At 32.4% G+C, this 18,380-nt stretch overlaps 1 protein-coding gene across 1 annotated transcript in view; it reads left to right on the forward strand.

The window, feature by feature from the left end:
* Positions 1-1,270: 1,270 nt before the first annotated feature.
* The window catches only part of LOC106470452 (neuroligin-4, X-linked-like), an 82,519-nt gene continuing 65,409 nt past the window's right edge, over positions 1,271-18,380 (forward strand). The window contains exons 1-2 of the mRNA XM_022399901.1: positions 1,271-1,520; positions 1,823-2,300. Coding sequence (XP_022255609.1) covers positions 1,853-2,300 — 448 coding nt within the window. The 5' untranslated portion in view covers positions 1,271-1,520; positions 1,823-1,852. The remainder of the gene's footprint in view (positions 1,521-1,822; positions 2,301-18,380) is intronic.

The following is an 18,380-nucleotide window of genomic DNA, read 5'->3' on the forward strand; positions in this document are numbered from 1 at the left end:
CTTTTTCAGCCCTGTTGACATTATAGATAATGTGACGGTCAATCCCATTATTCGTTGATAAATAGTAGCCCAAGAGTTGGAGGTAGGTGGTATTGACTAGCTTCCTTCCCTCTATTCAATCACTTCAAAATTAGGGACAGCTAGCGCAAAAAGTCCTTCTGTAGCTTTTGGTGAAATTAATAACAAAACAAGCCAAACTGAACAATTATATTGTGAACAAGTTGTAGTACCCATTCCCTGGACGGAAGTTATGTAAATTGATGGTTAATGAAACTTATCTTAGCACATGAAAAGTTGCTTCCCTTATATGTAATTATGAAAAACGAGAAAACGCCCATAAAAACTGAAAAACACAAAATGTGAAACCGCAAATTTGCATGTATCTTTGCATGAACCCAACAAACCTTCATGCAAATTTGGTGAAGATCCATCAAAAGGGCGCGACGTAGTAGTAAGAAAACGTAAAAATGCCCATAAAAACTGCAAAACGCAAAACTGAAAATTTTTAATACCCCATGGACCTAATGTACCTCCATAACAGGAGGTGAGGTAGTGGTAAAAATGCAAAAACGTCTATAAAAACAGCAAAACTCATAATGCAAAACTGAAAATTTGTATGTATCCCCGCATGGACCTATTGAACCTCCATACCAATTTTGGTAAAGATCCATCCAAACCCTGTGTGGACATACAACAAACATTATTATTATATTTATATAGATACTGATTCCTATTTTGTGCAATTATACAGATCACAGCGAACTATTGTGATTATAATGTCATTGGTAGGGTTATTCTTAGTTTGGTATTAATACTTATGGGACTTAGTACAAGATATTCGATATATATGAAATCTTTCTATGAATTTAAGTGTCTTTTTATATAGAAAAGCACAATTATGATACGGTTATTAATAGAATAAAGCATGATATAGCTAAAGTTTCCATTTTGTAAGAAATGTCAAACACGTTTTCATGTGTTTGATAATCCTATTTAATAGAATAAATTCCCTGTTTGCATTATCTACTTTGATTTGAATGCATTGAATTAATCAGTTATTGACAGGTTTGTATCTAAAGTCAGTCACTTCTAGAACTGTCTCAATATGCAGGTTTTAGTTTCATCACTTAACAACTAAAGAAAGAACAGCCACGTATCTTGTTAATGATCTCCCTGCCACTCTCAACGGGCTGGTGGCATCACGCATAAAAGTACCAAAGCGCATGCGTTAACGTTACATGATGCGTCCTTTTCCTCCGTTCAAGGAAATGCTCGTGCAGGTTCTCATAGAAACGGACGTAGAATATACGAGAGTGGACAGCTTGTTTGTTTGGCTGAACACAGTTGATGATCGGAATCAAGGATCTACAGAGTAACATTCTTCAGAATAGCAGTAAGTCACAAAAACCGCCAGAAAGAAAGGTTATATCATACTTTCAAAGTTTAAGTTTGCAATACTGTCCTTGGATCAAAGTAGGAATCACAAACAACCTGATCGCAACCGTTCAGCTTGCTATAGGGTAAGGACATCTATAGTTTGCAATCTATCCATTGTAACTATTTTGGATTAGAAATATATAATATAACCGGTGCTAACTCTAAGAGGAACTGATTAATCTCCTACCCTCAATTTCAATTGCATTTTTTTATAATGAAAGCTGAATGACATTTCTAAATGTTTATTTGAGAGTCACCATTTCACCACAAGATGACATTAGCATTCTCGACTTTTCTACGCTGTACAAAACCGTTCAAACTATTAATAAACTGTAGCATATCAGAGAAAAACCTGGTGTAATACAACGTTTTTAGATATTCATAGGAAGCAAAAGGCAACAGACTGAGAAGAAAAATGTTTTTGAAGCAAGTGAACAGTTACCTCACTAAACACTTTCTATGTCTCATCATCTTATCATGCTTCCGACAAATTCATGGAACAACTGACCGTGTAAGCCCTCGAGTTATAATGACGAAGTATGGCTCCTTGAAAGGAATAATCCGGGAATTAGCAAACAAGGACCTTCAACCAGTTGAAATTTTTTACGGTATCCCCTACGCAAGTGCCCCAGTGGGTTCTTTAAGATTTATGCCGCCCGTTACTCCACCTCACTGGCGAAATATCCGGACAGCTTCAAGCCTCGGTCCAGTCTGTCCACAGAAGTTTCCGGATATCAGGAACCACACGGAAGCCCTGAAGAGGATGCCCCCCGAAAGGCTTGCTTATCTGCATCGCCTCATTCCATTCTTAAACAGCCAGAGTGAAGACTGCCTGTATTTAAACATATACGCACCTTCCATACGTAAGTACTTGCTTTTATATAGAAATTTCTACGAGTATATTGTAGTAGCTAGTTATGCTGATTAATATAATTATTTATACACCACATAAGATTTTATATGTGAATTAGAACACCACAGTTTGAAATTAACGTTCTTCCTAAAGTTGGCAGACATATATCAACAATGAGAAGTACTAAGTGCCTTTTCGCCTTTGTTTTCTCAGTTTGGTATTAAAAGTAAATTACTTATGGCGATGCAAATGTTTTTGGTGAATCTTCTAAGGAAATCTTTGTTTGTTTGTGTTTTTGTTAGCGCAAGGCTACACAATGGGTTATTTGTGCTGCGCCTACTAAAGGGATCGAACCCTAATGTGTTTAGCGTTTAAGCCCTCAAACTTACTGCTGAACTGTGTGGTAAGGATGGCACATGGAAGAGGTAATAGAGTTATTTTAAAGTTACAAATTAGTTTAGTTCACCTTAACATGCCACCAGGTGGCATAGCGACAAGTCTGAGTGCTCATAACACTAGAAACCGGGTTTCGATATCTGCAGAGGACATAACATAAATAGCCTCTTTGTGTAGCTTTGTTCCTAACAACGAAAAAATTTCCAATACATATACATACATTTCATGAACTTCAAATCCTTACTAATAGTTTTGAAATACTGAGGTTCTCTGAGCTATAAATCGAATGTAGAAGCTTCCTATTACATATAATTGGGGGTCTACCAAGCGAAAGACAGAAAAATTACCATTAAGAATATTTGGTACTTTATGAGATGAAATTGGAATATCTATTTCCAACAACGAGCGAACTCTTTCAGTCACATAAACCCGATAACAAAGCTCTCTCCGTAAAGTTTATCGTTTCACTTCTAGAATAGATTAAGGGATTTTACACTATTATAGGTTTTGGTGTATCACAGTAGAGTATTCTCATTATTTCGTAACAGACGAAGAAAGGAAAAAAGTAATTTGAAGTAAAATAAAAGGCTTCTTTACTTTTTTTAATCGATTTGGATTGATTTTGTATATCCAAATACATCTTTAATAAAATTATTGTAGAAATGCATGGAATTTAACTAAAGTTCAATGTTCAGTTGAGTACCTTGGTCTGAAATTTAGTGTTCTGAAGCATGTTTGTATGAACAATAGAATTTCACTGCGAGTAGTATTGGATAACATTGAGCCCTAATTGACGAAAACTAAAAAAATAATATTACCTCATCATTTGTATTTTATAATAAAGTTTTAAAAGTGTGCTGAGTATAAATTGATAAAGCAGGTCTCAATGATGATCATCTAATGATATTTTCAATAACTATTCGAGGGATTGTAAACTCTGAACTATAAACATTACCTGTGAATATGTTACTCTACAAACAAAATATTTATCATACTTTTACACGCAGCAAACAACCCATTCATAAATATATAATAAAACTATATTTTTTTTTAAACAAACTCATTCTTTATTCACATCTTTTATTAGGACTTGGACATTTATACATTTCTAACCAGAGAATCATTAATGATTAATTCTTAAACCAAAGGGTTTCTCTAATCGGTTTGACTTTTTTCGGGACAGTTACTTGGAAAGCTTTTGTAGGGGAGACAAAAACGTCCTTACAAGATTGTTATTACTACATGTAGAATTCATTATACTCCACTGTTCCTGTAACTGTTTTTCTGATATCAGTTTTCCAATTCGGAGCATATTAAATTAGACATTTCACAAAGAATTGAGAAGCGTTTGATTCTAAGCGTTCGAATGATTACGAGTATTAAACAGAAATAATTCTGTGCTCTCTCAGAGGCCACTTCAAATGCAGTAAATTCAATAAGAGTTTGTTGCAAGTACGTTATCAAAACACTATTCGCAACCCTAGAACAAGTAAAAGTTTCCAAACTCAGATAACGCTTTCCGACAATTTCAAGGTTTTCTGACATTGTACTATCAAGATTTTGTTACTGTTCAATGGTTAGATGCACAGTAGAACGAGTGTGATAAGGCAATGCGGTTATTTCTCGTATTGAGTTTTCAAACATGGCGTAATTCACTCAATGTACAATGTCAAGGCATCGTAACGCACCTTGGTACTACAAATCTACCTATTTAGTGTGTGTCATTTTATTACAGTCAGTAACCTTTCTGGCAGAGCATTCTGGGTGGACCATGCAATAAACTCATGACGTAAAAAATAAGCTACAGTTTAGGAACAAAATATTAGGAAATTATTTTACAACTTACATTCATTTGGTTAATACTCACGGTATTGTGTATTTTACATTAATATTCATCACTTGTGTAAATACGTTTGACTGGACAATATATATTTTGTGTTCGCTTTTAATGGGGGTTAAACAAAAATGTAACTTATCTAAGCCTTATATTATTTCTTAACATCTTATGGCATTTTGGAAGTTCTTAAAATGTCAATGTACTGCGATTATGTATTTTGTTAGCATTAATAGAAACATATTTGCTATCACCCACAGGTTTGTATATATAAATTTATGTCGTAAGGCAATATGGATAATTGAATCAGTTAGTAATATGGAGTGAATATCTATATTTAGAGACAATGCAATAATGAAATTAGTTTAATGTTCCCTTTAAATAAAACTGATACCAATATGACTTAAATATTAATAAAATATAATGTAACATATTTTTACTTTAAAAAGGCATTGTGAACCTTTTGATTTTTGTTTATAAGTGGAATTATGAGTAATACACACGTATTCAAAGAGATAAGACTAAAATATATTGTTGTGACAAAAAACACAACCTGAAGTATTTATCTACGTGATTTCTGAGTTTCGATCGTCATCAGAATATATAACTGATAATGAAATAATGTATTTGTATTTCACTATTCTTTTTTCTTTTTTGCAGTGCGTAAAATTTATAAAAATGCATAATATGAACCTGCATAATTCCAGGATATTCATTTCCGATCAGAGCAAGCTTCCTTATTAGATCAAAACTAAAAACATCAACTCAGTAAATAGTTTATCTAATTAAATATACTTTCGTTACGTTGTTATATACACACACACATACACACATATGTATGAGAATGCAATGATTCATCAGTTGAGTATTCTCGTTGTTAGCAATATTTTCGGCCGTAAACCCAATAATATCTCACGAAGAAGTTAAGGTTATTCCTAAATCCGTGTACTAAGTTAACACAGCAAAACAATCTCTATAATAAAACTATATATATATTAAGTATTCTAATAAAACTACATATATTAAGCATTCTAATAAAACTGTTACTTAAGATAACAATAAAAATAACATAGTATAATTTACTTATGTAACACACAAGCACTATTTTTGTTTGTTTGTTGGATTTTGTAGAAATTTACTCGAGGGCTTTCTCTGAAACACGTCCTTAATTAGGACAAGAGGGAAGACAACGAGTCATTACCATCTTGCTGGGCTATTCAAGTCAGAAATAGTGAGATTTGACCATCGCATTTATAACACAACTGCAGCCTAAAAGTGCGGAGCATGATCTCTGTTTCTATTTTTGACGGTAATAGGGCATAAACCACTGAACTATTAGCTCCACAGTCCGGCACGCTAATTACTACCCAATACCAAAATCAAGTGTTCTACAAGTACAGTACCTAAACCATGTAAATGGGTATCATTTTATCTGTTATTAACTTTGGTTACATACCGTTTTAGAAACAAAACGTTCGATAGTACCTGCGACTTTTGTTTGCACATTAAGATAAGACAATTAAATTATATATTGACTCTAATTCAGACTTTTACATTTTATTTGTTATCCAGTGAAAAGCCGAGATAAATTGAAACGTTATACCTGAAAATCAGCTCTTGAAAGTTGAGCGAATGTTGCCGTACACATTACTACAAGGAATTTAAGTTTTTTTTTTAACAAGGTTATGAAAGATACTTGGAAATGCAATAAAATATTTATAACTTTTGAAGCTATTATCAAATTCGTTCACTTAGCATTTCTGGACCACATATTTTATACAAATTTTATTTTGTTTCTTTGCAAAGTGAGTAGAGTAGAAATAACATCTTAATAATTATTATATTTATTTTTACGATGTATTATGCTGATATTTGTATTTATATCTAAATTTCCAAAAACTTTGAAAACAATGAAAATTAAATCAATAAAAAAGAATAGACCAAACCCGAAAACTGCTGCTTTTCTTTGTCAAAAATGGGGAATATTCTAAATAAACACAAATGAAATGATTCCCAGATTGATTTAGAAAATATCCCAAAAATATATTTATTGTATTATTAGTAAGTATTTAAACATAACTAAGCTATTGAAGGTAGCCTATGAGCCTCGAATCATAGTGCACTGTCTAGGAATTAGTTTACTACTTGTGAGATTCTGAACTTTTACTACCATAAGTTGTGTATGCATCCATTTAACCCTAGATTAATCAAAGTAAAATTATAACCATATAATCTTAGCGCTTTATCACTTTTAAGGCATGAATGCATTGTTATACAAATTATTTGAGGAACTTTAAGAAAATCAAATTTTCTAGAAGTTGTTAATTTCTAAAATGCCCACTTTGCTGTCTGCATTACTTTCTACAACTGTTTTGCACATGTAACTAAGGAGAATTACCATTATAGTATTCTTGTCTGAATAACAACATACGATTGGCTGTTGATTGGAAGTTATCAGTAAAAAGAGGTATATAAATATTTCAAACTGCATGAAACTTGGCAACATAAAGTATTAGCTTTCACAAACGTATAAATAATGTGCTCAGTGTGGCATTAACAGTGTTTTGACGACAAGTTGTAGGAAATGCAAAATATTCAGTAATGGCACAAAATAGCTTCAAACGTGTAATTAATGAAGTTACTTCCTGGTTTAATGACATAATAGAGATAAAAGCTATAATAGTGGTTACGAACTGAAAGTTGTAAGTCCTTTTCCTATTTCATTCATATAATAGAGATAAAAGCATTAAACTCACAATAAATAAAAAGTAAAGAAATTGAAGATTGAAAATTCCTATGAATGTTTAATTTATAAACATTATTAGAAATAATTATGGAAACTTGAAATAAACTGAGTATAAAATGTAAATGTTATGGAATTGCTTTCCTTCTATTTAACGAAAATAAAGTGCACCAGAATACATACACATATTGCTAGATTACACTATGATTCAACCAATCAAACAATGCCACACCCAGTAACAGTAGCGAATGTATGCATTCATAGCTCCCAGGACAAAAATGGCACATGATAAACACGTAGAAATCAAAATTATGGCTGATGAAGTCTATACTATGTGATAGAATAAGACAGATTTTCATGTTTCACCTGGAGCTGTATGTAAACGGAGAAGGTCACGTGAAACTAGAACTGTTGATAAAAAAATCGGCGAGATAGAACGTCAAATTCTTCAAAACTGACGTTAAGTAACTCAAGTTAGGCTCTTTAGGTGGTTCACAGCAATCCAATAAAATAAGCTATAAGTAAAGGTGTTAATGGTACCTTAAGAACAGTAAGGGAGATAACTAGACCAAATGGCTGAAATGGGCACCAAACTTCAAACAATTGCTTTAGCAAAGTTAGAGGAGGGTGGCCTTTAATACATATTCAGCTTGTTCGCTTACACTCAAAAATAGTTTGCTTGATGGCAGAGAGGAAAACTGTATCGCAGTCAACGCACAGCATCTAGAAGGAAGCATGTTGATGGGCCAATACAAGTATGAGCTGCTTTTCAGCCAACAGTATTGAGGATCTACTTAAAATTAATGGCACCGTGATTGCTGATAGTTACAGTCAGATAATTACCAATACATGGCATTCCCTCAGGAATAAGGACTATTGAAAAGGGATTTATCTTCCAACAAGGACAAAGAGGTTGATGAAATACTCACAGTCATGGCTTGGCCTGTACAGAATCCTGATATGAATGTTATTAAAGCAATATGAGCTTATATGAAACTGAGAAACGACACAATTTGATAAAGTAATGATGGCCTAAAAACAAGGTGCATTACTCTGTTTGTAACAAATATAAAATACCAGTGTATTATACATCATTTTCGCTTTCATTTGAATTTTTATAATAATGAATTGTAGTAACGATAAAGTGCCTCGGTAGAACAGCAGTAATTTTACTGTGTTACAACGCAAAAATCCGGGCTTCGATTCCCCCAGTGGACACAGCAGATAGCCCAATGCAGCTTTGCTCTAAAACACACAAATAGGTAACGATAAACTGACTATTTAGTTGCAATTACTCATTCTTGTAACTTTTTTTTGGGGATATCTCTTGGACGTTTCCAAACCTATTTCCAGCACTGTTCATGAATTATGATTCTCATTTCAGGTATAATTAGTGACATCGTTCGATCAATGAAATTGTAGAAGGTGGCTAGCTGTTCAGTGTGTTGAAACACTATATAATTCATATCATTTCATAGGGGTATGTCTATTCAAATGAAATAATTGGGCTGTCGGTTATGTTTATGAACGGAAACCTGCATTACTTTTGAGGCATATATATATATATATAGTTCTATAAAAGAAAATTGGGACAACTTCCTATGTTCTCATTCTCTTAACCAAATAGACTGTAAACTGTAGAGGAATCCGAACTTGCCCAGAAATCGACCATTTCCATGATCACACGGTGTAAAAGTTGAGACATTAAAACAACGTGGAAACATCGGAGGAATGATAACTGTTGTCATTAGATTCTATTGATTCTTCCCCATACTTCAGCGTTAGTAGGATTCACCCTATGGAGCTTTCACTAAACAAACGCGTGTTGTGTGGTTAGAAGAAAAATGTGAGATATCTGAGAATCAATAAATCTTGAATTTATTTGGTATTAATGATTTGGTATCAAGTTTATTTTTATATCATAAACCAAGACGTTGTCAATGTAGATGGTTCTATATAAATGTTAATCGTTTGAGTGGATCTGATAAATGAAATTAATCACTGATATTCACTTTCAAGTTTATTTCATTTTCATGGAAATCAAGGTCACACCTGGAAAATCAGGTGTGTTCGCTTGTTAATTACATAAAAACATCAATTACAATTTTGTGTTGTGTGCGGAGAGTTTCTGGGATTGTCTTTGTTGTCATTGAGATTAACACTTACAAATTATGCTGTATTCATTAAAGTTTTTAAATGATACACTTTTTATCACCTGTGTTATCACATAGTTATTTTATGAGTTTATTTCCATATTTTGATAAACTGGTTACATAACATAACAAACAACCGTCGCGTTTTCACAAGTTAAACTAAGATGTTAGAAAATCGTGTGATGTAAAAGTTTATTTATGAAAGTCGTACTGATTGAAATTATCCTATCAAAAACTAAGGAATTTTTAAACGAATGTATTATTTTTCCATTTTATATTATTTTTATATATTTCACAAAGTTGAAGTTAATAACCGAAGTGAAACAGCTGGTAATGTTAAAATGTACATATTGGTGTGTTTTCTTAGGTGCTACTAATGAGATTTGAAATATAATAAATTATACTTCACACCAAACTTCTTGCTATTTTTAAAATGGTTAAACACTAGAATACATGTTTTATTTTTCAGTTGTTTATGCTTTGTTGTGTTGTTAATACATTATTAGATTAATATATAACTCTTGCATTATCGAAAGTTTTGTTTTTAATCCACCACTGATTTAACACCCAACCTGCTCATAATCTAACATTTTTCTATCCATCAATATGTTTATCTATATCTTTATTATAACTTGATTTTATATCCATCAATATGTTTATCTATATCCGTATTATAACTTGATTTTATATCCATCAATATGTTTATCCATATCTTTAGTATAAGTTGATTTTATATCCATCAACATGTTTATCCATATCTTTATTATAACTTGATTTTATATCCATCAATATGTTTATCTATATCCGTATTATAACTTGATTTTATATCCATCAATAAGTTTATCCATATCTTTATTATAAGTTGATTTTATATCCATCAACATGTTTATCCATATCTTTATTATAAGTTGATTTTATATCCATCAACATGTTTATCCATATCTTTATTATAAGTTGATTTTATATCCATCAATATGTTTATCTATATCCGTATTATAACTTGATTTTATATCCATCAACATGTTTATCTATATCCGTATTACTAATTGTTATCTCGCTTTATCCATCACTATGTATAATGCTTTATTAATCTGATGTATTATTTTCATAAATAAAGGAATGTATTTATAGCTAAGTCTCTCAAAACTGCATATCTTCTGCTATTCTTCAGTAAGTTTATATATAATCTTCTATTAATATGGCATATCATTTTATCAGCTGCTGAGTCTATACAAGCCTATCATGATGTAGTATTTCATTTCATCCATCACTAGTTTGTTTAATACCCTCTGATGTGTTTTCTCATTCATCATTATATTTATACATAAACCATACTCTGAAAAAACGATGTGACATTTCATATATAACCCACTGATCACTTGATGTGATGTTTCCATCATCACAGAGTTTATAAATAATTCTCTGATAATATCAATTAATATATTACCTACTGATAACCTGGTGTATATTTCTTTCCAATATACTATTCAGAATTGAATCTTTTTGTCGTTTTACTTTTCGATATAGCTATGTATAGTAAACGAAGAATCTTTAAATCAATTAGAAGACTTACACATAACTATAACCTGATGTGTTGTTTTTTGTATAACTTTATTAATGTTGCATGACTCTATCCAAGGTATTTCAATAAACACTGTAGATAACTTATAATCTCTTATTAATCAATGTCAGTATTTAAAAACGTTAGTTTTACTACATATACAAGTATTACAAATAGATAACAACTGTTTAGTTGATCTACATATATATTGATGTTATTCGTACTTCCAAAGCGATGGACGCTTAATAAAACATACACTTAAATTTAGTTTCAAATAGTAAATATTTCAGAAATACATATATAAGTAGAATGCTTTTATCATGTCAAGGAGTGCATTATAATAATGCTATTCATTTTCAACTTTGGTTTTTTACAACATGCCCTGGTATTTCTTCACTATGCAATGTTACAATACGATTGTTGAGAATTTTGTTTAACATGCATTGATCCAGTTTTCTTTCATTCAACCGCGTAGGTAGATTTAATATTTCTTTCAGAGTTTCATTGCTTTTACACCTCGCTAAGTTAAGCATCAGACCAATCTAACTCGGCGTCAGCTAAATAACACTTTTGTGGTAGCATAGAGTGCTTCAATCTCAACGAAAAGTTGAGTAATGGAAAGAAGAATGGTTTAAACATAGACATTTTATGGTTGAAACATAGTTTTTTACAAACTCATGACATCATTGATTTAGTAGGCTCGAGTTCTACCAGGAGTAATCACGTGATTATTTATTTTCATACAAACAGAAAGAGTCACGTTTCCTAAATGTGTATAAAATGAGTAAAATTCAAAATCACTTATTGCCCACGTGGTCGTCATATCTGTGCAGGTACAAAATACAGTTTCTTTTAAGACGCAGAAGAGCTTACAAATATTGAAATACTCATGAGGTTTACGTTAAATATAATATCGCTTTTTATGTGAACAAAACTCGTAAACAGGAAGAAATGGCTGGATAATAAAAAATGAAATTCTGGCAACTTCAGTCATCCACTGTCTTGATGCAATATCGCGCTTTATATAAATATACACACACAAGTATATATATATAGTTTGTGTATATACACACAAAGATATGTAAAAATATATGTTTATATATCTGAATCACATTATAGTATTAAAAATAGTATAGTATACCAACAAATACATTCATCATTACCATTAATTTTAATTTATGTTAAGCAATATGTTTGTTTTGTTCTTTAGTTTATAAAGGTTGTAACGACTGATGTGTAATATAGTTGTAAGGAATAAAAATTATAGCTAGAATTATTTATTGCCTCGGAATATATATATGTTTATATTTCTTGTTCTAATGCTAGCTAGCTGTTCTCAGGACAAAATATTTTAGAACAATTTTAGTAAGTAGATTAATATAAGGTTTGACATGGCTTAGTGGTTAGGGCATTCGACTCACATTCTGAGGATCGCTAGTTCGAAACCCCTTACCGAACATTTTCGCCCTTTCAAGCGTATGGGCGTAATAACGTGACGGTCAATTCCAATTGTCGTTTGTGAAAGAGTAGGCCAAGATGTGTGATGTTGAGTTGCCCACTACTCTATTAGCTTCGAGCGAAACTCAACAAACGTTAGTATAAGATGAAATGATATTGAGTGCATCAAATAAAGACTGACAAGACTATATCAACAGACAAAATAAAGTTGCAAAGGACACAATTAATGTAGTGGAAGGCAAGAAAGAATACGACATTTACAGTCGTAAAATAAGGAATACAGGTAGAACGAACAATATACGTGTGTGTGTGTGTACATCTCGCGGTGCTTCTTTTTTCAAGTAAAATAAGTAGTTTACTGAGGACTTGCTAAAATATATATACTGTGATGTAACTAATAAATATACGACTTTCACGTATTAACAGTTTTTTTATTAATGACAATTGCATAAAATTCATGTTACCTCATAAACAACAACATGTGGAAATAAGTGATAATTGTGTATCGAACGCTGAAGTGACACTTGAATGTTTAGTTTGAAACCAAAACATAGTAGTATTTGCTGTTTTACCTCTATGATATAACTGTATATGTTGACATATTAGTTCGTGCGGCAAGCCTAAACGTTTGTACGCATACATGGGAAAGCATCTAATAAATATGCCTCTACTCAAGCAAATGGAACTTTAAACCTATTTCTTATGCACACTTAATATAACCACTGAGCACAAAGTAGCAACACCTCTATCAACTCAACGATAAGGAACGAGTTCTGAAAATCTGATCGAATTTCATAAAGCAGATTTAGAATCATAGCTTTCACACACACACACAGGCGCTCTTCACCGAGCAGTTAACTTCCCACGGGCGTTGCTAGAGAGTAAGTAGAAATTACTAATTACAGCTTTAAGCAGTGTGCATAGAATAATCCCCTTATAATAGAAGTGAACTACAATTTGAATAAGTGTATGCCATCCAGGTGTTAGTCTTTCTTTGTATTAAAACTTTTATGTAAATAATTTATGAAACCAATCTCTTTGTAAATGTACAACGTAATTTATGTAATCGAAAAAGTAGGTGTATTACATTACATCTATTATTTAATATTGTGTTTCTGGTTTATTTCCCAGGTCTATATCCCGGGTTATTTCGACACGAACACACACAAACACACACACATATAAATTTATACATACAGTTACATGCTGTTAAGACTACTTCTTGGAAAACTCAGAGATAATTGTGTGTGTTTTAGTTTTTATTTTGAACACATCGAATATCGTGTCTGCAAACAACAGTTATGTTGAAGAAATATCTATTAACTTTTAATATAATAAGTTGTAGTATTAGCTCCTATATTCTCCTATCATTAGTGTTAGTTAACAGTTTTTACTGTCTTTACTTGGTAACATGAGCCCTAGCTCTTTTGTTTACACGTTTGAACTATTTTATTATAACAGTCGGCATTATCTAGACATTTTGTCTTTTTATTTGTAAAATTTTATTTATAAATGTTACAAAAAGTAATTGAAACGAAATTTCAAAAACCTTCCAAATACAGCATCAACCCTTTTTGCGAGTACTCCTATATTTCGGATTAACCTGGTATGTTAGGTTAAACAGGGAGTCAGGATCTTTTGAAAGAAAACTTTGTCTAAAGTAAGGTTACAAAATTTTACGATTTTAGTATTTTCCCAAACTTGGCCCTTTTTGCCATATAAATGTTCTTAATCATATCTAAAAGTATAACTTGAGAGTTCTCAGAGTAGGATATGTTTTGTTTTTTTAAGTTTAAGTTCCTAGTTCAAGGCCTGAGGGTCGAACTCTTAGCCGAACATCCTCATTAAAAATTTAGTACCCCCTCCCAGCCAGCAACACAATACTTCTATTCATTAAGGTTTTTAGAGGCTTTCAGAGTCTTAAATGCAAAATAATTAATTTACTAAAGATTTGTAAATGCCCGAGTACTAGACATCAGGGAATATTTTACATGTTGTCAATGGCAAAAACGTCGTTTCTAGCAAAATATTCGCACCTGAAAATCTAAAGCTATTCCATTTCTCAATACATCTTTCTTTATGCACAGCCTTACAGCACATATGATATTAGAAGACAAATTTGTCATTCTTCACCCAAGAAGAATTTAACCATTTGACGCCCAGTATGGTGGATTAAACTATAGACCACGTGACTTTTTGACATCAGGGCATAACTTTTATAGTAGAACTTTGCTCGGAAAATCCTGTAATATAACATTCCCAGAAAGCTCAGGTGTATTACCGTTACTTGTAAATCGCAATTCAACTGAATAGCAGCAATGGAGTCAAGGTAATGGGTCTCATGGATAACCACGGGCAATATGACTTGATATGCAAATTATTTGTAGGGAAGAATTAATATTTATTTGATTCAAAATACAATTGCCATTATATTAAGCATACTTGTGCTGATTCATATAAATGGAAATATGCTCTATGTCGATAATGGCCAAGTGGTTTGCAATTTGAGGTTTTGGGTGCACTATAAGAGTGACGGTCAATTCTCAGTAATCCAAGAACTGGCAGTGAGAGCTGTTGAATAGCTAGCTGTGCAGTTCCTGTAGACTTACAATTAAAATGCATAGATAGCACTTTTTGTAGCTTTGCGTGAAAATCCTGCAACAGACTGGAAATGTACTGAATCAGTCTTTTGTAAGTAGCTAATTACTTGAATTTTAACATTTAGTATAATTCGAAAATTCTAAAAATATTATCTAAACCTAAATGGTATTTTTGATTTTTTCAGTCAGGTTTACAATCGTCAGAACTCGTAAACAAAAATTATAAGACATGTTATTAAGCTTATTAGAAACAACAACGATTCTTTTAAGAAGCTTATGAATAACATCTTAATATAAATTTTTTCGCTGAAGATGAAATGCTTATATAATTCACATACTTTAGAAATCTGGTTATAGATTCCAGTGGACGACGTCGAATATCATGAAATATATCGTATACTTCTCAAAACAGATCCAGAGCTTGTATCTTAGGATGTATCTTAGAAGAGGAGTATAAAGAAGATGATTGAATAGAACCATACATCAGTTGATGTTCAGGATATACATATAAGATTTAATCTGTGTTTTTTAACCTTACAGATTGAGTAAAATTGACATCTAAGTTAGAAAGAGCTATTGAAACTCCATCCCACAACTTCCCACGCGTAAATTAACTTTCACTTTTGTGAGAAGATAATTGCTTATAATAAAACATGTAGAGAAGTAGAAATAAAAAAAATGTAAGAGGTTATTAAAGAAAAATCGGTAAGTGTGCTAAAGAAACCTTAAGATCGATGAGGCACGAAAATACCACTCAACGTAAGCATGTACAAAACTAACACAAGACACAGATTTCGTTGTACATCCATACGGAAATCTTTTTAGGCATTATAGCATCTGTAATACCTAGTAGGATATGAGTTTCCCATGTTTTGGTATGTTTACTTTTTTGTGTGTTTCTTCGTATATCTTGAAAAGGAGCATCATGCGCGTAATATCTAAATTGCGTGCAAATCGGAAAGCCTGTCTTTAGTAGCTACTACGTGAAAAAAATGGTTACGTGAATGTATTTAATAGCATCCTTTGTGCTTTTTCGTAATTCTCGCGTCTTATCTAGGTATATTGCCTTTTTATTTGCAAATATTTTATTCTGGGCTCCTCATGTGTAAAAATATACTTTTTACTCTTTCTACTTATAACCTTCCACACAACTACAATGCATTCCTAAGAATTGCTAGATCTTCACCATTTAAGTAAGAAACTATTTATACAGTCGTGGCCAAAATGTTTGCATATTTTGTAACAAACAAGATCATTATTATTAAGATGGAATATAAATACAGTTAGTGCTGTCAAACTGAGAAATGCATCTCATATTAAACATCTACATATGTAATTTGTATAACGAGACACGAGTTATTAGAACAGCAAACAATTTTATCAGACACCCGTAGAAAGATGTGTAGTTCAGAATTTCACCTATCACTAGAAAACCGTACCAAAACATCAAATTATCATTAGTAACGTCTGTAACCTTATATCAGTTCATATTAAACATTCGGTACTTGGTTGGTCCTCCTCGTACTCTGATAACACCCGCAAGGTGACGTGGCATGCTGTCGTGTCATCCTGGAACACAAAGTTATTGCCAAACCTTGCCCTAGCATATGGAAGAAATATCGTCTTCGTGTGATGCCTGTAGGAGGCGCCATTGACGTTTCGCTGGAGGATATGAAGAGCAGTTTTTCACTTTGATGAATAGCTGCCCAAACATGTACTGCGCCACGTCCCATGTGTTCCCTGTGAGAAAGACAGTCTTTCATCATCTGTTCTTCAGACAAACGACGAACGCGAATCCTATCATTACCTTTAACAAACTGGAAACAGGAATCATCTGAAAAGATGACATATCGCCAATGTCCCAACTGTAAGTTGGCATGCTATCTTGTCCAAGTAACACGGTGATGGTGTTGAATTTTGGTTAATATCTGTTTGCAGATACCCATTATTTCAAAATAATCTTGTTGGTCAGTCTCCTATTCACTGTTATTCTGGATACCCGGAATGAGTGTGTTCATGTCATTCCTGTCGTAAGGTGTTGCAAGACTTCTTTCGATCTTTACGTGTTAACCTGATCAAAATCATCTCCGGCAGTAGGTTTTCGGCATCTACCAGTAGACTTTCCTGGAAAAACGTTTCCTGTTGTCCGATTACCTTTCAGGATTTTGAATACAGTACACTGGGGTACCCTACTGTTCTGGCAATATCCGCGTGCTTTATATAATTTCTGGACAGTCGAACAATTTGACGTCCTATAACATTTGGCACATGACGAGACATGATTCTACACAGAATACAGAGAAATTGTCTGAACAAAGCGTTGATCCGTTTCGAAAAAAATATTATACCAAAAGCACACCTTTTTATACAAAACAAGTGTGTATGTGTACTTTGACGAATAAATGCTCAAAGCAACTTATACAGACCATAATAACAACTCGAACATATTTGTCCTATCATACGCCACCTTCTCTGTTATTACTCGGGCATTTACTCAATGACTACTCTATGTATGTTGAGAATAACATCAATATAGAACACTGTGCAAACATTTTGGCTAAGACTGTACATATACATAATGAGACCTTTCAGCAAAGGACGTTTTGAATGTTCTGAGATAGTCAAGTTTATATATGTCACTAAATGTCCACAGGAACACTTGTGTGTCGAGCTGTGACGTCAAAGGTAATCCTTTCATTATCAAATGAAGCAAATGTATATTTTGGTAAATGCAGTAAGGAGCCTGCGATTTATTTTATATTTTAGTTTTCATAATATATGTTCCCAGTGGCTCAGCGGTACGTCTGAAGTAATACAACGCCAAAAATAGGGTTTAGATACCTTTGGTTGGCACAACACAGATAGCCCATTGTGTAGCTTTGTGCATAATAGCAAAGCTATCAATAATATCTAGTTAGATATAATATCAAATGATTATTATATGACCTCATAATTCATTAGTGATTGTTAAGTAAATTTAACCAAATTTAAGCTAACTATATGACTACTAAGTCAAAATAACAAATTATAACAACAATGAAGTCATTTCTGTATAAACAACTTCATAAAGATACTTAATGTCATAAATAAATACACAAGAAAATTAAAGCCTATAGTGATTACAAAGCATGGAATCATCAGTGTGGTACTTTCAATGTTGATAACACATTCGTCCTTTGTCCTAGTAATATCTTAATGTTCAACCAACTTTGGAGGCTTAGGTCAATCCTCAACATATATACTGAGTTAACAATGCAAAATGATTTTTAATGAAGAAATGTTTAGTAAGTCATTAGTTATAATATATATATATATATATAATTTGTTTGCGTCAAATATACACGC

This window comes from Limulus polyphemus, unplaced genomic scaffold (assembly GCF_000517525.1).
Source record: "Limulus polyphemus unplaced genomic scaffold, Limulus_polyphemus-2.1.2 Scaffold105, whole genome shotgun sequence".
Classification (NCBI taxonomy): domain Eukaryota; kingdom Metazoa; phylum Arthropoda; class Merostomata; order Xiphosura; family Limulidae; genus Limulus; species Limulus polyphemus.